The sequence below is a fragment of the Suncus etruscus genome, chromosome 1 (assembly GCF_024139225.1).
Source record: "Suncus etruscus isolate mSunEtr1 chromosome 1, mSunEtr1.pri.cur, whole genome shotgun sequence".
Lineage (NCBI taxonomy): Eukaryota > Metazoa > Chordata > Mammalia > Eulipotyphla > Soricidae > Suncus > Suncus etruscus.
Window position 1 is genome coordinate 86636359 of NC_064848.1, and position 24090 is coordinate 86660448.

A 24090-nucleotide genomic window follows, 5' to 3' on the forward strand; every position below is an offset into this window, starting at 1 on the left:
TTCTATATGAGATTCAAGTATTTTAGTACATAGAAGTTAGAGTATTACAAACTTAATCATTGAGAACTACATTAACCTTAGTACCCAGTGTAGGTAAATTAAATACATATTTGGTGGCATTAGTTTGACTATATATGTATCCAAATACATATACATACAACATATATCTGAATGTAAATAATCTTTGATTAAACTGCATAACACAATTTGTACATAATTTTCTAGTCATATGTAAAACTGAACTTTTATATCTTAGTACCATTGACACTTGGGGCTGAATAATAATTTGGGGGAAAGTCTGTCATCTGGGAATTGATGAATATTTCTTACCTCTACTCAATAGATGCCAGAAGTAACCAGTATAAAATAAAAAATGTTCCAGGCATTACTAAGTATCACATGGTGAATAAACTGTACACAGTCCAGATCATTAACCCAAGGTATTTAGTTGTTTTTAACTGCCTCTAATCACATCAACAACAGTGATTTTTATAGTAAAAATAATAAAACTGTATTAGTCAGGAGATACTGGATTTATTATTTTCTACATGCTGTGCTTTTTGTAATATTGACCTCCATCATTTTGAATCTAACAAGATTTAAGGTTTATTTGTGTTTATAATCAATGAAGTAGAGATAAAGTAACTTTTGGTACTACATAAATTTTCAGGAACACAGATTTAGTTTCTTAGTTTTCTTTCTTCTTCTTCTTCTTCTTTTTTTTTTTAAGTTTGAAATCACACCTGATGGTATTCAGGGACTTCTTCCAACTCTATGTTTGGGAGTTGCTCCTGCTAGTGTTCAGGGGAATCTGTTGTGCCATTTTGAACTGGGATTGTCTTAATTTAAGGCTTTTTACTTAATTCCTGTACTATATCTCAAGTTCAGGAACACACATTTCTAACTCATAACAGTAATAATTCATTTATAGGTGATTATAAGTGCTGAGTTTTTTTCAAATGCATTGAGAAGAAGAAAACATCATCTGAGTCCATGAGAAGACAGGTATTATATTTTCAGAGATCAAATCAACCTCTGAGTACTGAGCAAAGAACAGTTAGTACATAAAATTTAAAGTTTAAGTTAAAAGTAATTTTTTTTTGGCTTTTGAAGGTTCTAAAGTTTTTTTTCCCATGGTATTGGAATAAAGACAGACCCTAAGATCAATGGAATAGGTTTGAGTAATCATAGTGCTAAATAGGTTATCATTAAAAAATAAATAAAAATAAAAAAACATAATTTACATAGCTAACTTTAAAATTGCTAAATTTTCCTCTCAGTTACATAGCAAAGCCTGACACCTAAATTAAAGAAAATAAATTTATTAAACATAGTTTGTTTTATGATAAGTAAATACATTCATTTTTTGGTGAATTTTACAAGAAATAAACTAGTAGATACTGGCAGAGATGAGCATATTAATGAATATTGCAAGCATTCTGCTCTTTCTTTGATTTTTGCATTTTGGAGGGATTTATTGCAGACAATATGAACAAAAACAGTGACTTACTTTAAATTTACTTCTCAAATTCACAAACAGTAATGGAAAAAATAAAGAGCATACATAGTATATGTCATAAATATATGTGGAAAATTGTTAGCTAAACTTATTCTTAATTTTATATGTAACATCTCAAAATAATGAAAATTTAATCCAAAATGGTCAAATGATATTAACATCATGACTTTTTCTGTAATAAAACTGTTCTTCATTTCTGTCAATTCTTATATTAATGCAAAGTAAATTTTGCTGTAAGTTCGGAGTTTTTTCTGATTATTAAGCATGCTTATTCCTAGCTCCATAAAACTTCCAAAGAATCTCTCTCATTTTAGCACCAACAGAAGGATGCAGTTATATTTATATGAGTCAGGGAAGAAGATTCACTATCTTCATATTTTACTTAAAAGTGAAGATATTTTTAAAAACCCTTTATTGTAAATATTTGTGGTATATTTTAGTTAAACTAGTCAATTTAATTTTATTTTAAGTGTTAAATGCTGTTGAATGACCATTTATATTACACATTGAGTGACTATTAGTTGCTATTGATCCCATAGTTGCATTATGAACCTATCTAGGCTATTTTTCCAGTTCTGCCCTGAGAACTAATCCTCATAATATTTGTACAGAAGAGGATGATTATTAAATAGGAAGAAATATTATTTTACTCTATACTTATAATGTTGTTTACTGAAAGTATTGAAATTCTAATTTGACGATTATTTGATCAAGTGCACAAGCAAGAATTGGTTAATCAAAATCTGACAAATAAATTCCAGGTTTCATTTATTTCCCAGATAGTCCTGTGGTGCTTGTGAATATCTGTAAAGATGAGCAGATGTCTGAATAGTTAAGGGTAAAAACATCAGTAGGAAACTAAAACAGCTGGGTAAGGAGTGGGGTGGGGAAGCATGTGGTGTCTTTGTTGTATTTCTTAAATTTTAAGGGACACCGTAGAAAGTGGCATCCTCAAAGTCAAGTTGTATCTTATCGATTATAACTCAAAGCCCTGATAAATATCTGCTTTTATTTTCACAATGTTCCTCAAGTAGGGGGCATATGAATTCTTTCTGAAAACACTTTCTGCCTTCATGGTTTGTGATTAAGCCTGATACAACTCCAGTTTTGACATAATGCTCAAACAAGTATATTTAAAATAGAGGTGCCTCTAAATTTAGTGTATCAATTTTGCTCTTCAATCTGCAAAATGGTTCACACTTTTCAATGATTTACCTTACATGGAAATTATTCAGAGCATTTCAAGACCATTCAAATATTACATGTAAAAGCCATAATCACTTTTTTCTAATAAAGAAAAGATACAAGATTTATCAGCTTAATTCAATTACATGTCACAGTATAATGGCTTTTCTCCACTAAAATACTATTATGCATGCAACTGAAATATTTTTCCATAATGGCCATCGTTACATGCTAACTGTTTAAGTATATGCTGTTTTATATTCCCGTAGCATATCAATGAATGGAGGAAAAAGAGCTTTGGTTTCTGACTAATAAATTTAATGTCTCTTCTCTCACCTCTCACCACAAATAGCAGCTTCTTAGAAAAGAAAACAGAAATTCTAGAGAACAAATGGAAAATTAAGTCCTACTTTATGAGTCTTAGGAGAAAGAAATTCTATTTCAGGATGATTTTTAATTGAATTATAAGTGAGTCAATGTAATTTAAAGTATTGTAATCTAAAGTTTTAAAAGTTATCTTTTGCTTTATAAGAAAAAAAGCTCATGTTTCTCATTCTCTGAGACATTACTAGAAGTGTGAGTTTAATTTTCTTTTCTTTTTTGTTTTTTTTTGCTGGGGGTGGGGAAGTAGGGGGAACACACCTGGTGGCTCTTAGGGATTACTTTAGACTCTGTGCTCAGAAATCACTCTCCGCAGGCTTGGGGTACCTTTTCGGGTGCTGGAGATTGAACTGAGGTTGGCTACATGCAAGGCAAATGCCCTAATTGCTGTGCTATTCCTCTGGCTCCCAATTTTCATACACTTATCATTATTGAACTCAATTATAAGACCAAAGCACGAGATACTAGATTTGATGAGATGAGGGATGTTGAGATGTGCTTTATTTCTCTTAAGTATTGAAGTTATGACTTAGACGTGTCATGTCAGAATGAGATATATAAATATTTTAGTACATATTAATGAAAGCAAAATTCTTATTTGTCTTTAGAACTCTTTTTAAAATCTTTTCTGTTGACTTCCTTTAATTCGAAAGCAGTAAACAAAATTTCAAGAAAGATTCAGCAAAAAATTGGGTCAGAGCGAGCGCAGTGGTAGCGCGTTTGCCTTGCACACAGCTGACCCAGGACCGACCTCAGTTCAATCCCCAGCGTTCCATAAGTTCCTCCAAGCCAGGCGCGATTTCTGAGCGCATAGCCAGGAGTAACCCCTGAGTATTACAGGGTGTGGCCTGAACCCTCCTCCAAATACAAAAAAAAAAAATCAGCAAAAAATTATGGTATTATTTATTACATCCATAGTTTCTTTTTAAGTCATCACTTACTATCCTGGAAACAATTTCAAAGTAAGAAACTGAATTTCCAGTAGATAGATGTCAAAGTTTTCTCAAGCCTGAGTACGCATATGAATTTCTCTTCAGGAGTATATATTTACAAATGCATATGATTTTATGTTTATGGTACTCAGTGATCAATTTAAGGGATTTTGGGGGATAGATTTGATCATGTGGAGAGTTAATGAGGACAAATGAATGTGACACATTTATTTTAAAGACAACCTCATACCTGTTACTCATGCCTCAAATTATACCAATGTCAGTGAAGGGTTTTGCCCTATTTTTTTTCCTGCTAATAACAGTGTTTTTCAAACTAACATTACTTTGCTTCGGTCATAAGTGTTATTTTCTTTTCTGAAACATTAAAAAAATTCCCAAATGACTATATAAACTCTCAAGGTCTTTATCTTTTCAGGAGTCAGTCTTGATTTCTTTTTTTTTTTTTTTTTCAGACAAACTTCCTTATAGAATTTCAGGGCAAATTACAGTAATGCTACTTCAGAGAAGCATTTTATATTACTCAAGGATGTCTCTAGATGTGCGGTACATAATTTCAGAAGCAATGTGATGTTTTCTTTAAGGAAAATTAATCAGGTCATAGAAACAATGCAGACCTTTCCACAACTGCCTAAAAACAAGAGTCAGCAAGTGATTATTTGGGGAGAAATCTGGAAAAGAAAATTTGTGGATTAGAGTAGGCTTATATTGGCTAAAACCCCAAACAACTTTGATCTTCTAGTAATTTTATTGGAGTCTAGTATGCCTTTAGAAATCAAATTTTGTTTATTTATTAATGTCCCAGTGAGTACAGGCCAATATATAGACGTATCAGCAGTGCAATAGCCACCACTGTGTCTATTGGTTTTCTGCCTCTTCTATCTCAGTGATGGTGCATGTATGAGTCTGCCCCTTGTGAGAAAATCTTTTTCAAGGAATGTAAGTTGCATCTCTCTGATCTTTCCTGTCTATAAATGGAGTAGGAAATGCTTTGGAACAGAAATTATTCTTATTGATCTGGGAAAATGGGCTAAATGAATCTGATGATATACCATACTAATATTTCTCCAGCTTTTCCTTCTTAAATTAGAGGGAGATTTTGATACATACATACATACTCATCTACAAATATACACACAAAAAGTACACATAAACTACTTTTTCTTCTTTATCCTTCCATTACACATCTTACAAATGACTGACATTAAAGTCTATGGATATAGAGATGGTTATTTTTAGCAGTTTCAATTCTTATAAACAATTATAAAGAAAGATCCACTCCAAGATATAAAGTTCAAGGTAAATAATAAAACATAATACAGAAGTGCTTCTAAGATTTTAGCGTGTACCAGAATTACCAAGTGAGATTATCAAAACAGTTCTTTGGATTCCAGTACTGTAGTCTATTTTCTGTTTGAAAAGATCTGACGTGGGAGATAAGATTTTTATTTCTCACAAAATTTATAACAAATGCCCTGATAATTTCAATGTCCATTTATAAATAAAGAATTAAAAGGATTTAGGTAAAGAGATAATGTCCTTACACTTGTTTTAGATCTATGATGGACATCTAGTGTTTAAAATTCCGATATTTTCTCTTCTGATAGACACACAATACAATGGACATCCTGACTTTGAATCACATGTATACTATGATCTTGTGAAGAATTACAGAAGTTTATTTTGGGAGAAGAGGTCAGAATGCCAGTTTAGTTGATAAATCAAAGAGCAAAAAGACATATATGAAGTAAAAAACTGTCAACCTGTATAATCCTTAAAGCCTGCTGGATGAAAGGAAAATGTATTCTAGTCACACAGTAAGCATTGGAACTGATAAATCCTCAGAGAATATGAGCTAGAATCTACAACTATAATTATATGTTTGGGAAAAATTGAGAAAAAAAGTCCCATCTGTGTTAAATACATTGGACTATGATCAAGCAATTTGGCAATGTAAATAATCTGGAAGAGTTCAGAAAACAAAAAAAAAGTAACCATAAAATTATGCAGAAATCTCTATACATGCTGCAAGAAAATAATAATAAATATACAGCTATGCTCAAGGATCTTTATGGTGTAATGAGGATATTGAATTATTTTTTCTTGGATATTCTCAAGACATAGCTGATTTGTTTTATATTCCCATACCATATCCATAGTATGAACAAATCTCTATGTTTTGTGTATGTACTTTATATTTAGTCTCTTTTATATTTAAGTGGTATTCTAAAAATACTTTTATCTTCTTCATTTTCTATGTCTCTCTACTGTAGAAGACAAATGAAACTGTATACCACAGTACTATTATTAGCCAATAATCCACATCAGGGGAGTGAGTTATGTAAATTGATCAAGCTTACAGAGAAATGCTCAAATTAGTAGAAGAGTTAAGATTTAGGATTCTATTATTCATTCAGAACAAAGATATAGTGTCCAAAGCAATTCAGCAATGCATATCAAATATCACATTGGCTTTAGGTCTTAGCATTCTGGCAATAAACTAGAATTCCTAGCACATTTCTAACAAGAAGCCTTTTGAGAATGAAAAAAAAAATCTCTGCATATGCACTTAATTTGTGCCAATTTTCTTAAAGTAGGGAAAACGAGCTATAAATATTGAGATGAAGACTAGCTGTATAAGCCATATCAGAAAATGCTATTTGTAAATTACTGATTTCCTGCAAAAAAGTGTAAATGAGGGTAATGAGAATGGCTTAATTTTAAAAATTTAGCCATTTTAGAAATAGATTTAGGAATGTAGTTAATAATAAAACCAAAAATAAATAAACATTCTTCTGTAATTTTCTGTACTGTGGTCTTAATTTAATGACTATATCATGCTCCCTATATCTAAATGAGTAGATTAAATCAGATACTCTCTTGAAGTACCACATCTTGGAATTCTTCTGCCCACTTCATCTTACAAACTCATCCTACTGTTTCATTTGCAATTGAATTTATTCCAATGGCTACCAATGTAAATTATTGCAATATAGGATTATTTCGCATTGAGCTCTCTCTTCAAACACTGCTATCTCAATTACCTTCTCAGGTTTATGTGTCCTTCCATGTACCATCCTCTATGAGTGAAGCAGCAAAGTCCCAGTTATATTCTTTATTTTGTTTTGTCTCCAGTACCTCGTTTCTGAAAATCTGTTTCCTAGAACTGGAATGAAGCTCTAAAATAGCCTAGTTTGCTGGATGGTTTATCTTGAACAAATGAAACAATGAAATAACTTGGGGCTCATTTGAATTTCCTTTTAGAGGAGGTCAGAAAAATGTGGGTTTTTGTTTTAGCTTTGAGGTTTCCAGTTAAAAACTAATGTTCCTCTATTGTCCCATTCAAGACCAGATAAGATAGTTTAGAAAGACATTTCTTTCTAGAAAATGACAAGTATACTGCCAGCTTCCTTTAGATGCTGCAAGAACAATACTTTTAATTTTGTCTTCTGACTTGCTACATGAAGATAATTGAATACACAGATAAAGCAAGAAAATGAAATTTTAGGTATTATGAGAATAAAATGCTCAAATGACAATGAGCACTTTTCACATCATTCACTAAATGATCTAATCTGCCTTTATTTATTTCAAACATTATTTTGAGTTTAGTATTTTATTTGTTTTTGGACCATACCCGGTGACGCTCAGGGATTACTCCTGGCTCTATGCTCAGAAATTGCTCCTGTCTTTGGGAACCATATGGGATGCTGGAGGATCAAACTGTGGTCCATCCTAGGTCAGCTGCGTGCAAGGCAAATGCCCTACTGCTGCACCACCGCTCCTGCCCCAAGTTTAGTACTTTTAAAAAATAACATAAAGAAATAAGATTCTCTTTATTGGTAATAGGAGATAATCTACATGACCTAGAATTTCCAATAGAGAGACTGAACACATTGATGAGAAAGGAAGATAAGACACATAGGGACTCTTAAATAGAAAAAAATATTTCAACAAATTGAAGAAAATGTTCTAAGAAATTGGAAAAATGTTCTCATATGAGTTCATGACAGAAAAGTTATTTAGGGGCACTAAAATATTAATTTCATACCTATGTTGTTCTTAGAAATAATATCTAAGTAATTTAAAGGACAGATAATTTATAGCTATTTGAAATTCTTTACTCTCCTTTCCCTTTACTGTTGGTTATAAAGTGGATAACCTGTACTTGGGGGATAAAAACAATACAATCTCATTGAAAGCTATGATTGTGTCTCAATAGAAAATGTACTAAGAATAAATGACCTGAGAATTTTCCCCCATTTGGATCAAAGGATATACTTCACAATTTATACATTTTATTTTTTCATTATAATTGTTATTTTCAAGCCTATATTATTTATGCACATTTGGTGAGAAAGCATATGATTTCATGTTTTGTTTTATGAAAGAAATAGATATTTGCATAATAGAAAACAGAGTATACTATGTTCATATAATATTCTGTTCCCCATTATAAATAATTTCTTATTGATGATATATTCTCATTTTCTATGACCAAAGGAAACGAAATAACTATTGATATCAGATATATCGAAGATTCAAACATTTCTCCTTTGGTTTATATACACACATATGCTTTTCATGACTTCTTAAATAGGTAAGCAAATGATTGAATCCTACATTTCTGGTTGAAAGACATGGAAGGCTGTTTCTATATGATATTTGACATAATTTGAGGGATTGTTAAGGGAGTTCTCATAAATATTTTTTCCTCCTAAGTGATGACAATTTAGTTCAGATTTAAGAATCTAGTTTAAGTTTTGAGAGTTCAAAAACAGTGGTGATTGTTAGAGACACTATGTTTTAAGTGTTTTATGAATTCCCCCAGAAAAATTGATCTTGCTAAAAGCAAACTATCTGTTAGGTTTAAAATGTACTGATTGGCTTAACAAGGTGGTAATACGTCATAAAGATAGGTTTCTTCTGCATTTTCAAACTTACATCACTTTGAAAGTGCCAACTATTTGTGAGAGAGTCACCCTCACTCTTCTATAGAGAAGAAATATTTCTGTGATTTTCTTTGACTCCCCTATACTCACTCACATTTCCAATTAAATTAGTTATGGCTGGGCCAGATTGTAGACACCTGCCTACAGGGTTTCTTTTTTTTTTTTTTTTTTTTTTTTTTTGGTTTTTGGGCCACACCCTGTGACGCTCAGGGGTTACTCCTGGCTATGCGCTCAGAAGTTGCTCCTGGCTTCTTGGGGGACCATATGGGACGCCGGGGGATCGAACCGCGGTCCGTCCTAGGCTAGCGCAGGCAAGGCAGGCACCTTACCTCCAGCGCCACCGCCCGGCCCCTCCTACAGGGTTTCTTAAAGTGCTAGGTAATAATTGTGAAGCTGCAAGGCAGAATTGGTTGGATTTTTTTGACTAGGAGACAACCTACAGTAGGTATCATGACTGGCAAACTACAGCTTCTAGACTGCATCCTACTTAAAAGTAAACATGAAACAGGCAAGTTTACCTCTAACATAGGTGCTAACATTTACCTCTAACTCTCTCATTATGAAAGTGAAAAGGGCCAGTGATAACGTACAAGACTGTTAAAAGCAATGACTAAATTCAGTTAGATGAGAAGTCAAGCGTACAGATCTAAGGAATTAATTATCCACTGTATAAGTGTCAGTAGTAGCTCTGTGAGTAATTACTTGCTATTGTGCTCTAGGGAATTTTAAAAAGGAATATGCTTTCCTGGGAATATGGGAACTCCCTTTGGAGGTAAGCGAGATGCTTTTATTACTCTCATTTGATAGATAAGAATAAATGGCTTATTATAATTAAGTTGCTACTACCTCACAATGGATAGGTATGAGCCATGCCTGGGTCTGAGATTTCCCTACCTCAAGAGAGATGGGGTAGAATGTACTTAAGAATTTATAATAGTTTGAGCACTGCTTATTGTCTAAAGTGTCATTTAATTTTTATGTATAGATAGATTTTTTTTTAGAACTTCTGCACTTTCTCCCTATGAGATAGGTAAGTCAAAGCAGAGTTTTCTTTATTGAGAGATGCTCAATTAATTGCCTTTACAACTCTTATCAGTAGAGCTGGGCTCAGTTTCCTTAATTAAATGTAGTGTGTAAACCTCAGACTCAGTACTACTGAGATTACCAAGTAGTGGAGGTGGAGTCAGAGGGAGGGAAGGAAGAAGGAGGAGGATATAAAGGGATCTAGGAACAGCAGTGGATGTGGTACTATAACATTAAAGGATACATATAATAAAGATAAAAATTTCAAATGAAGTGTCCATGCCTAACTACAAACAGTTATCAATTTGGAATAGCTAGGTCTTTTTCTTTAAGTTCACAGCTTTCAAGAAAATGAATCAAAATAATCAGGAGAAACATGTGGCACAATTGAGAGTGGATTTGCTTCAAGACCCAGGTTCAAATCCCATCCCTAACTCACAATATTTTTAAAGGAAAATTGACTTCATTGAATCTCAGGTTACTCTAGAAATACTGGAAATAATACACACCCTTCTCAGGGTTTTGTGAGAGTGAGATAAAATGAAATGACTTTATTAAAATTGTGATATTAAAATAGAATTATTATCTAGGTAAGCCAAGATTTTGCAATGAGTTAGACATCATTTTGTCTTAGGAAACAGATGCCACATATGCCAAAGATTGATCACAACATCTTTCTGGATATATTCACACTGAAAAATTATTAGCATTGTGGATACATTAGAAGCCAAATTAAGCTGTTTCCCATGCTATGCCACTGTCATGCAGGATCCATGCTCTGGGCAGATTTCACGCATTTTTGCTATTGAGTTGGCAGAGCTGTCAAATGCCAGTTTTGAAAGATGAGGCTATCTACAGATGCTTGCATAATAGAGTTAAGCAGAGAAACATAAATGAAAATATCCTTTGGCCATTTATTGTGTGCTCAATTGTGTGTGTGTGTGTGTGTGTGTGTGTGTGTGTGTGTGTGTGTGTGTGTGTGTCTGTTTTGAAATAATTCTGTACTCTGTTCCAACTGCTCTGTGTCCGGAAGAATGGATCTATGCATTTCCATCGAGGCTTCCATATGCTCTGGTTTCTTGTTTGATTTAGTAAAGGTGGGCCATTAACTGGTTTGGGGAGATGAAGGTGAATAAACATAAACACTGGGCAAGAACTGGATGCTGTAGGAGGTAAAGTGATGTGTATGGTAACCTTTCTAACAGTATTGCAAAAAAGAGAGGAAAAAAGTGTCTGCCATAGAGTCAGGTTAGTAGGTAGGGAGGAAAACTGGGGATATTGGTGGCAGGAAATGTGCCCCAGTGAAGAGACAGATGTTAGAACACTGGATGACTAAAACTCATCCATGACCGACTTTATAACTGTATCTCAGGGTAATTAAAATTTTTTGAAAATGTGAAAAATAAACTATTTTTATATAGTATAGACATAGACACAGAAAGTAGGAATGTTGATATACCCATGATTGTCTAGGTCCACTTGTAAACTCATTAGTGATAAACCTGGGACACTGGTAAGCATTAGTTTAGTACATTGGTATAATATATGTTTATGGATGTGTCAATAAACTTTATTAGCCTATTAATAGACTGGTGATTAGTCAAAACACTTTTGATTTGTTAGCTTCAAATTTAAAACCTATTGAGTTAGTTTTGGCCTGGTACTATAGCATAAAACAATGTAAAATTCAACTATAATATAAAATATAATCATACTTATAATCAGAAACTTAAGTCACACTATGTCACATTCACCATTTAGATGTATATAACCTAAAAATAATATTAAAGGCAAATCGTGCAGTACTTACTGGATCCTGTCTCACGAGCTCTCCATTGGGTACTACTTCAACGAGGTGAATGATAATAATCATGGAATTCAAAATGTAGGTCAGAAACATGTGCTTGTGCATAGTGACTCTTTGGCAACTAAGGCTCCTGGTTTAGAAAAAAGAGAAGTTAGCCAATGCTATGAGATCGAAGTAGCTGGAAATATATTTTGGTAATATTTTAATGTCTTCCTTTAGCATTGTGTTGTATGTTTCATTTCTTTCTCCTCCACTGCATGAGCAGCGGGTATATATCTTAGTTGTATGATTTAATGCTTCCATCAGTTGGAATATCCCATTTCACTCTTTATACAAATAGAGAAAATCAGCAGGATGGCTATTAAAAAACTGTGATGACTATACTAGATACATAAATGTAATGTGTCCTATTTGACTCAGACAAAATATTTAAAATAGTTATAAACTGTGTAAAAACCTTAAAATATCCAGTTAATCATATCAGTAATTTATCATAACAATTATTTGTTTAAAGTTTTTATGGTGACAATCGCCATTTTAGAGTTGCTAAACCTCCCAATCCATGAACACTGTATATGTCTTCATTTCATTGAGTCCTCTTTTATTTCTGGAAGCAGCATTTCATAATTTTCTTTGTATAGGTTTTTCACCTCTTTAGCTAATTTCAAGGTATTTGAGTTCCTGTGACCCTATTGTGAATGGCATTTTTTTGATGTCTATCTGTTCTCTGTCATTATTTGTGTATAAGAAAGCCATTGATTTTTGTGTGTTAATTTTGTAGCTAGCCACTTTACTATATGAATCTATTGCTTTTTGGTAGTCTTTAGCATTTTCTAAATATATTATATGTCATCAGCAAACAGTGAGAGCTTGACTTATTTTCCTGTATGGAAGGTCTTAATATATTTAACTTGCTTCATTGCTATGACAAGTAATTCCAGTGCTATGTTGAATAGAAGTGGTGAGAGGGGGCAGCTTTGTGCCAAGTTTTAGGGAAGGCTTTCAGTTTTTCTTCATCTAGTATAATATTTGCCATGGGTTTGTGGTAACTGGTCTTGACCATATTGATAAAAGTTTCTTCTATTTACATCTTGTTGAGAGTTTTTATCATTATTGAGGGCTAGACCTTATCAAATGTTTTCTCTACATCTATTGATATCATCATATGGTTTTTATTTTTTATCTTGTTAATATGGTATATTACATTGATTGACTTGAATATGTTAAACCATTCTTGCATCTCTGGAATAAAACCTACTTGATCATGATGAGTCATTGGATCCTATTTTCTAGGATTTTTTTGATGATCTTTACTCCCCAAAACATTGTACAGATTTAATGCTATCTCTTTAAAGATACCCATGACATACTTCAAAGAAGTGGATATAACACTTCTGTAATTCATTTGGAACAATAAATTCCCACGAAAAGCTAAAGCAACCCTTAGGAAAAAAGAATATGGGAGACATCACTTTCCTAACTTTAAATTATACTACAAAGCAATACTCATTAAAACAGCATTGTGTTGTAATAAAGACAGACCTTCAAATTATTAGAATAGAAGAGTGTTCAGAGAATGACCCTAGACATAAAACAATTAATCTTTGATAAAGGGGCAAGAAAAGCAATATAAAGCAAGAAAAGCCTTTTCAACAAGTGGTGCTGTGACAACTGGTCATTCATATGCATAAAATCAAACTCAGACCTCTACACCAATAACTACTGTGTCAATGATAGTCAGAGAGAGAAATAGAATGCTTGTCTCAAAGATAAGTGTGTGTGAGGGAAATGGTGAATATTGTGGCAGGAAATTTACACTGGTAAATGGTGAGGTAAATTCAGTGACTGAAATCCAACTACAAACATTGTTGCAACCACTGTACTTAAATAAAGAAATTATTATTAACAAAATTTTTTATGGAATAAAGTAAAAATTCCAGTAATTTTGAAATGAAAATGCAAAGATATATCATATGGGAATGATTTAGGTTTACTTACAGGATTTTCCTAAATTTCCAAAGGAAGAAAAAAGAGCGTCATTTATTTGTTACAAAAAGTAAATTTAAGAAAGAAGGTCATGCACTAGAGCATTTTTAAAAATTGGAACTACATTTTCCTACTTTTCTGAAAAATCAATATTAGTAAATTGTTAATACATAATATTTTAAAATTCTCAACTTATTGAACATGAGAATGGAGAACATTACAGTCAGGATTGTGTGAACACACAGACATCAGCTTATTTCTGCTACATTTTTTAACAGTAAAAATTCTCAATTATAAATAACCTAATTAGTTTTATAATAATCCTACAAAAGAACTTGGGATGTAAGATTTCTTTCATTTATTTATGTACTTATTTATTTTTTGGTTTGGGACCACACCCAACATGCTTTTAGTTCTCAGGGTTCACCATTGGCAGTGCTTAGGGGAATATATGAGTTGCTAGAGATTAAACCCAAGTTGGTTACATGCTAGGCAACCAATCACTCTGATCCCAATTTTAAGATTTTTAAAAGAAAAAAGGACATGTGGTATGTTCATTTATACTGCATAAACTATTTTATATATAACCTCTGCATTTAAAACTGTTCAATTTTTGATGTATAATTTTTATATAGTAATAGTAGCACTTAATCATTCTTATTCCAAGGAGACAAATATCTAAAGTTTCATGAGTGGATACAGCTTGAATTAAGATAGCAACAACTGATACTATCTAGATCTAAGGACGAGTGCATCATGCCTGGTTTTCTTTTAATTGGGTAGAATCCAATAATCTGTTGATGTACATTAGCATAAATGACTGCTTACTGTTTAATTTTTTTTACTTAAACTAGAACCAGCTGAAATAAAATATATTTCCTACATTTTCAGTTTACTCTATGATAATTTATGCCTTGATTTATTCTTCTTTTTAACATGTAGTGCTTCTTAAATTATGATTTGCTTTTGTCTTCTGTTTTCTTCCTTTTTATAACTAGAATGGAAATATTAAAGAAATTTGTTTTGAAAATCTAGAACTGTGTAAATATATCATTGAAATAATCATTTTGTGTGTGGGGGTCACACCCGGCAGCGCTCAGGGGTTACTCCTGGCTCTACACTCAGAAATTGCTCGTGGCAGGCTCGGGGGACCTTATGGGATGCTGGGATTCGAACCACCAACCTTCTGCATGCAAGGCAAATGCCTTACCTCCATGCTATCTCTTCAGCCCGTGGATTAAAAATTTCATATTGACAATATTCTTTGAATTATAACCTCAAACTGTTTTTGGTATATCAAACTATTATGTTAAATGATATATTATCTTATAAAAAACTTTATCATATTAAGCATTTGCCTAATTCTTATTATTAACTAATATTAGACATTATCATTGAAGACTAGAAATAATACATAAAATACAGTAATATGTTATGTACATCATGAGAATTGATAGTTTAAAGCTAAATAAACTGTTAGATTTCAAAGGAAGAATATAAATAACATAATATGAATTTCCATCTCTTAAAGGTTTCAATAAAATTTCTGCTTATAGAGTTTAAAAATTTTTTATTACATGTTCTTGATGACATTTACACTGAGATTTTTAGAGTAAGTTAAATGTAGATTAAATTTATTAAAATTTATTCAATAATCTGACACATATTACTGTGTACTCACTTTGATTTAGACCTTCTTGTAAATGCTAGAGATACATAGAACATTTTTATTCCATAAAATTGTTTATTTTAATTATGATATCTCATCTGTCTAGATAACTAAGATGCTAAAGGTTATAATCTGATTCAGCAGACGTAATTATGTGTTTCATTGTTCTCAATGCAAAAATACTATTGCTTGTATTAACGTGAGAGAAGCTGACATTTTCCTGTCAGATCTGAAATATCTTCAGTTGAAATGGTAGAAACCTACTTGATTCTTCATTTAAGTAGATGACATTTAGAGGCACAGGTTATTGCTTAGTCTTTGAGTAACAAGTAACAAAAAGAACTTCAGATTTGTTTTTTTTTAAAGTGGGACGATAACACTTAATCTAATTTTGTCTTGACACAATCAAGGTATCATTCAAATGTGAGAACAAGATAATTATTTACTTGAGTCTGTATTCCAAGATGTCAAATTGAAAGCAAAAGCTAAATATTATATTTGTGAAATTAGTTTAGCTGGTATAAAAATTTAAAATTAATTTCAAATTATATTCAGTCTCTATATGCATATATATTATTTGGAGCAAAATTGTAGTTGTGTGAGAAAGTATAGATATTTTCCTAGGGTTTGAAGTTTACATAAATTAATTTTATATTATTGACATGGAAAGCCAATGTATTAAGATCACAAAATTAAAAAAGAAGTTAGGAATAATAAAATAAGTAGAATTTGTTATTAAAAAACAGAGAAATATGCATCTGAAATATTTTTTTATGCTTCTTTTGGGCCACACCCGGTGACGCTCAAGGGTTACTCCTGGCTGTGTGCTCAGAAATCCCTCCTGGCTTGGGGACCATGTGGGACACTGGGGGATTGAACCATGGTCTGCTTGCTAGGCTAGCGTGAGCAAGGCAGAAAATTTACCACCTGCACCACCCACCGCTCTGGCTCCTATCTGTAATAATTTTTATAACTGGTACAAAGTCAAATCTTTCAGAGTAATATTAACTGTAATATTAACTGTAATATTAAATGGAAATGATGGGATAAGTAAATGTTTTTGTGGTCTTGATTAAAATGCTTAAGAACAAACAAATAATTATCCATTCTGGGACTTTCTCAAGCCTATCTTTCCTAAAGATATCCTCATCTCAACTTTTGTTGACAGTTCCTAGTTGACATGTAGTAGTGAGGGGTCTTGCTGAACTAATTTGATGCTTCTATTTATTTCCTTCCCAAGTAATTGTTCCAAATTATTTGTCAAGAAAAGGTCTTAACATTTTCATCTTAAAGCCATAGTCTTAAACTTAAAGCAAAGACCATAAAGTAACCTATAAATCATTTTGAGTGTCTTAAACCCTGTTACTTTGTACACTTAAGATCATCAGTTCTGTCTTTTATATAATTAAAAATGGAACTTTTTAAGTCTATGTCTTGAAGAAGTCACAGAGGCTGGATTTTCTCCTTTAAAATAAGAATATATATCTGCTTTTATGATATATAAAAACAAAATTTTTTTACATTTCAGTTACACAAAACCCTACCTTCCCCTGCATGCTCAGCATATAATATTATTAAAATTAGAATTCCTTAACGATCTTATTCTGAGTAATACGCCAGAATTTTCAACCAAGTATTGGCAGTCCCAGAGGCTCCCATGTGCTCAGCAACTTTTAATTCCTTTGTAGACCATCTTAGCCTGATGGTTTCAGGAGAACACCTGCAGGGTTATTAAGTTTAGAGTGAGATTGCGATAGAATGATTATAAAAAGGAGAATTAAGTCTCTGAAGAGGGGCAGGATGTGTAGCATATAATTTTTTAAAATAAAAATATTTAGGAAATTATAATTTAACTTTGTAGAATAATACTGGGTAGAAGGAATTAAGAAGAGAGTGAAAAATATTTTTTGCTTAGTTTTCACACAAAGTACACACATAAGTAAATAAATCAAAAATCCCTTTATTAAAGTGCTCATTAAAGACTTTAAAGTGAAATTGAGTGTTTGAAAAAGTTTCTGGAAAAAAGTTACTAAAAAGTAATATCCACTGACAGGCCAGAATGGTAGTTTATTTTCACTATAACTTTTTAATATTTTCTTTGAAATACAAAGAAAAATTTTATAATCAGAAATAACTTTTTTAAATTAGTACGGGAATTGAATCTTGGGCTCCAGACAATACAACACATGTGCTCTACCTTTAATTCTCATCCCAAGACCTATGAAAAGTGCTCACAATTTAGGAAAGCTGACTTCATTTATTTTTAGTTTGGGCAGATTTAAGATAACAATAACAATTATAAGCAACAGGCATGACTTCCTTCAGTTATATTCATTTAGCCTCTCAATGTGCTTATTGTTATAACTAATCACCTCTTATATGTACTATGGAGAACATGCTATTTTAACGTAGAACTTACTATTCATATTATAAATCGACAAGACATTTTTCTCCTCAAATATAGTTTTTTGGAAATAGAAGAGAATAGGACAAAATCAGTTACTTCCAAGACCATCTGTTTCCATATCTTTGGAGTTGAGAATAACAATTTTATTTGGGTACTAAGAAGAGTTAAAAATTTTACTTTGCTCATGTGTTACACTTAAAAATAAAATAAAACAACTAATAATTAGTGGTTTCATATAAACATGAAGACTGATTAAACTTTATTATTCTTTTTTTTTTTTTTGCTGACTTGAATTTTCTATTTCCTCACTTAAGAAATGACTAAGAAATGTTCTCTTGACATATTTTATATTTGAAGTCCTGGGTAGTTGCACTATTATAAATTTTGAACTTTTTAAATTGTATTAATTATGTATATAATTAAATAATAATTTCTTAGTGATAGAGTTTGTAATCAAAACTGTATGGCAGTCACAATGATATTTCTATTTATTCACTGTGTTAAGGGCAGCTACAAAATGCACAGACATTCCAAAATTAATCATGCTATGTTTACTTAGTTGTATTTTGATCCCTGTAATTAAAAATACTCTTCTGTTTTAATTATAGTAATTAATCCCTTATGTCTTTTTGCTTTATCCATCTTTCTCCTGTTAAACTACACATGCATAGAAAGAGCTCTCTATTTATTCTGATCTTATTTGCCATTCAGTTAACATAATTGCTACACAGTTATATTCTCTGGGCTGGAGAGATAATGTAAGAGGTAAGATGCTTGCCTTGCATGTTGCTGATCTGGGTTGGACCTGGCACCAGATATAGTTCTGAGCACCCTTAGGGATTACTCCTAAGCATAGACCTGGAATAACCCTGAAGCATCACTAGGTGTGACTCCAAATGCCACTACAAAGTTTATACAATTTAAGAAAACAATATAATAAACTATTTTGATAACAAATTATATATCAAATTAAAAAATTAATATCAAAATCATACCAAATATTCAAAACTGGTCAATAAAAATAATAGTAATCAAAAAGAAAAGAAAATAAGGGTAAGAAAAAGGAATGTTCAAGTTGTTAATTTTTAATATTATCACAGCAAATTTTAATAAAAATAAATTAATATTTGATTATTATATGTAAATATATTTATTTAAGATATATTTATATACATAATTATACATATTATATAAATATATGTGTATATATGCATATGACATTTTTTGAATGTCAGGATGATTTATAGTATGTTTCTAAAAGGTAGGTAGGTTTCTTCATCATTGTATATGATACCCTTAGATCTAGGAAAAAGGATTTTTTTGGCTGTTCTTTGGTTTGGGAACCCACATGTATGTGCTCAAGGCTTAATTGTGTATCTCAACTAAGGGATCATTTTTGGTGGTGCTTGGGAAACCTTATAGGGCACTGGGGAATGAACCCAGGTCATTCATGTAATGCAACTGCCCATCACTAAACTACCATTCCAGCTTCAAAAATCCTATTAATGAAAGCCAGTAACATGACTTCATAAGATCCAATTCTGTGGCCAAATAAAATTTTTTTATCTTATATAAAGTATAGTTAGGCAGGTGCATTTGAACTTTTGACCATGGCTTCCAACTTTTATAGTGTGGTTAAAAGAAGAGATATATCTTCCTATTAATACTTAATAGAATCTTAACCATGGTAAATACAATATTTACATATTAAGGTAGTATAATACTTATGTGCATGCAGTAAAATTATGTAATTAAGGACCGCTTCTAATTTTTAAAATGTCACATTTCCTTTAAAAGTATATGAATTGATTCTACTTCTTAAAAATAGGAATTAAACACATTTTATTAATTTATTTTTGGCTTTTGGGCCACACCCTGGTGGCATTCATGGCTTACTCCTGGCTTTGTACTCAGAAATCGCTCCTGGAAGACTCAATGGACTATATGGGATACCGGAGATAAAATCTGGGTCATTCCAAGTCAGCTGCATGCAAGGCAAATGCCCTATCGCTATGCTAATGCTCTGACCCCTAAATATATAATTTATATACTTTAATTTTTTTATTTCAATTATCTGTTTTGATTTGCTGAACACTCACACACCCTCAGCCGCCTAAACGTACACATTCTTGCAGATTGTACTATTATTTTTGTAGCTTACAGTATTAAGTAAAGATCAGACACTATAAGTATACTTACTTGAATAACACGAAAATTGCCAGTGAAATCACTAAGGCGAATATCGACATAGAATGACCCGCAATAGCCAAGAAGTATAGATTGTATGCAATCTATAAAAGCAATAACAATAACCACAAAAACAGTTAAAATTGTGAAAGAATAATTTCAGAATACAGAAAATATTTCTACCTTAACATATCAATATAAATCACTTGTTTTCTTCTTTACAAATTAAATAACATTGTAACCATTTCAGTGAGTTGAATTATAATGAGTTGGATTATCAGTTTACATACTATGACATTATAGGTCACACTACAGCATGCATGGCATAGTAGGAAGAACATAGTGCTAGATTCATCAAGTCTAGTCTTTACTCATAATATTATCATTAAGTCTATGTAGTCTTCATCAATCAGTCACTTTACATCTCCAGACTTCAGTAGTCCTCATTTATAATTTGAATGAACCGAATGTTTTAAATAAATTTTTAATTGAATCACCACAAAAGACAGTTACAAAGTTGTTCATGATTGAGTTTCAGTTATACAATGTCCAACACCAATCTCTTCACCAGTGCACATTCCCACCATTAATGTCCCCAGTCTCCCTCCTAATAACCTGCCCTCCCTACTGCCTTCCTCTATGGCAGATATCACCTCCTCCCTTTTTCTCTCTCTATCTCTCTGTCTTCCTTTTATTTTTCTTTTAGACAGACACAGTGGCTTAAAATATTGTTATTTAAGAGGTATCACTTTACTTTCTTTCAGCATCCATGAATTGAATTATCTTTAAAGTTAGTTGCAAAATCAAAATTACTGTTAATAAGGAGCATGGAATTCGTTATACTAAAGTATAAGAAAGATGGCGTGGGTATACACCAATCAAAAGAATACATTTGATATTAGAAGAGTCAGATAGTGATATCAAATCAGGGAGATATGATAATTCTCAATTTCTGTTAACTCGATAATATAAATTCAAACCATATAAGTCAGAAAGCAAAATTGTAATTGATAAAACACACAGACCAAGAATAAAGATACAAAATATTTGAAAAATACAATTAAAAGTTACATGAAATATGGTCCAGTGAGGTGGTGCTAGAGGTAAGGTGTGTGCCTTGCAAGCGCTAGCCAAGGAAGGACCGTGGTTCGATCCCCCGGCGTCCCATATGGTTCCCCCAAACTAGGGGCAATTTCTGAGTGCTTAGCCAGGAGTAACCCCTGAGCATCAAACGGGTGTTGCCCCAAAAACCAAAAAGAGAAAAAGTTACTTGAAATAAACATTGCATCCAATATTTTTGAAAAAATTTTTTTGGTTTGTTGTCAGGCCACACCCAGTAGTACTCAGGGGTTACTTCTGGCTCTACGCTCAGAAATTGCTCCTGGCTCGGGGTCCATATGGGATGTCAGGGATCAAATCCATATCCGTCCTGGTCAGCCGCATGCAAGGCTACCACTGTGCTACCACTTCTGCCCAGGATACCCATTTTTTAATGCATAAATTATTCAGATTGATAGATACTGGTCAGTAAATAAACTATCAGCATATTTAAAACTTTAGAAACATTACAGACTTAATAAAAAGAATTAAAGAATAAATTAATTACAAATAAAAATAATAAAGGAATTCATTAATAAAAAGAAAACTTAAAAACACTCTCATATTGTAATGAAGTGGGCAGTAAATTTTTAAATGTCTACTGGACAAAAAATTATTCACAGTATACCAAAACATTTAAGATAAAGATGTAGTTGTGTACATAGAAAAAAATAAGTATTAAAATGAATATATGATAAAAAGAAAAGATTTAAAAATCAATGCTTTAAATTATTGTATTATTATTATTATTATTATTATTATTTGGTTTTTGGGTCACACCTGGCAGCGCTCAGGGGTTACTCCTGGCTCTACGCTCAGAAATCGCACCTAGCAGGCTGTGGGGACCATATGGGATTCCGAGATTTGAACCAATGACCTTCTGCATAAAAGGTAAACGCCTTACCTCCATGCTATCTCTCCAGGCCCAATGCTTTAAATTTTTATCTAAAGAAGCTAACACAATAAAAATTACTAAACTAAAAAACGCAGAAGCAAAACAATGATTATAAAGTAAATTAGAACATATGATTAAATGGATTGGCAGAGACAAAAATTTTACTTTCTGGTAAGAGATATATAGGGATAAAAAGTCCCAATGAAAAAAATTATATCTACACATAAACTTGTACAACTGTTCAAGCATTATTCATAATATTTAAAGAGTGGAAACAACTTAGTGTCTATTAATGGGTGAATACTGTTCAGAATAGAATGCTACTCAGCCAATTAAAGGAATAAAGTAGTAATGCAGGTTAAAATCTGAAAAAATCTTAAATTCTGAGGCCAGAGTGGTATCACAGCATTAAAGCATTTTTCTTGCAGGCAGCTGACCCAAGAGAAACATGGGTTGGATTCCCAGTGTCCCATGTTGTGTCCCAAGTTAGGAGCGATTTCTGATGCATAGCCAGGAGTAACCCCTGAGGGCCACCGTGTGTGGCCCAAAAACAAACAAACAAACAAAACAACAACAAATAAAGAGGTTCATACTAATGAACCCAATAACAAAAGACAACATATTATTTAGTCTCATAAATGTAAAATATACAAAACAAACCTATATGGAGATGTAACTTTAATGTCTAGAAATTAATGTTTAGAAATTAATTAGATATTATTTGTAGTTTGAAATATATAAATTATTAAGTTTTATAAAATATATAATTTCCATTGGAGGAATAAAAAATCAAGGCTAGAGTGAATAAGTGACAAAGAATGAAGGAAGCATCTTCTAACTCTTCTTTATAGTTTATCATATGGAAATACCTTGTCATTATCATTTTAAGAGACATATTTATAACTTCTATCAGTTTTTTTTCTTTGCATGTCTTATTTCTTAGAAAATGTAATTTCTTTCTGTGCTTACAGAATGCTGTTTTAAACAGTTATTCTTAAATAGTTGTCAAAATGTGTAAAAGGAAATCAATCACTCATAATTTAGTTGCATTCTTATGTCATGCTTAAGACTAAAAAGTGTGTGCTTTAATAAATGCTTGCTTGATTTCTTCAAATACTGTTCAGGCCTGCATTAGATGGAAGATTTGTGAAAAGAATTTCAATTATTATATTAGATATTTAAAGAGAAGTATTTGTTCTTAAAATTATTTCTTTTCAGATATGACCAGAGCGTGAGAAGGTGAAAAATGGCAGCACTGAGCATTAATTTTGGATGTGTATAATTTATACAATTCAGTAGCTATCATATTTTTCCTTGGAAAATAATTAACACTCATTTGGAAATTTCCTTATCCAGTGAAATGTTACTACAACTGAAATTCATTAAGTAAATAGTACTATATTACAATGTGACATTTGTCTGTTTTTCAGAGATGGCTAAACAATTTATGAAGAGGTGTTGGGCCTTGGTGCCCTTGGCCTAATCTTGTAATGAGGCAACCTTCTTAGACCAATTAATTCCTAAGAAAAATATTTATCTTGCATGCTTTCACTTGCTGTTTTCTTTGTTTTAATAAAAAGAAAATTTCTCTACTCCAAAAATTTTTTATTAAAAAACTGATGAAAAATAATGATTTTTAGCTTATAAGAATGATTAATTAACATACTGGGCTATCTTTGAAAGAAACATTAGATTTATATGTAGTTACCAGAATTTTTTAGAAGTGTTCTGAGTCACTCTACACTGAATAATCTTTTTCTTAGCTCTGTGGGGGAGAAATTGTAGATTTAGAGGGTTTTTTTTTCCAGTTTCTGGTACAACTGAGGAAGGATATCCCCACATATTTACTTAAACATTTCAGAACAGAGATGATATTAAAATAGTTAGTAGCTGTAAGACAAAGAAAATAAACAAATCACTTACCCTAATGAACTTACCCTAAAATAACTTCCCAATGGATGGATATGTGAATCCCTCAGTCTAAGGTTACTAAAGTTCTGATAGTAAAAACTGTTGTGGATATATTGGGGT

General features: G+C 32.0%; 1 protein-coding gene across 1 annotated transcript in view; it reads right to left on the reverse strand.

Moving 5' to 3' along the window:
* CALCR (calcitonin receptor) overlaps positions 1 to 24090 on the reverse strand; it is a 70237-nt gene that overhangs the window by 13132 nt on the left and 33015 nt on the right. The window contains exons 6-7 of the mRNA XM_049785253.1: positions 20079 to 20170; positions 11821 to 11947 (exon numbers count right to left, since the gene is read on the reverse strand). Of these exons, the coding sequence (XP_049641210.1) occupies positions 11821 to 11947; positions 20079 to 20170 (219 nt within the window). The remainder of the gene's footprint in view (positions 1 to 11820; positions 11948 to 20078; positions 20171 to 24090) is intronic.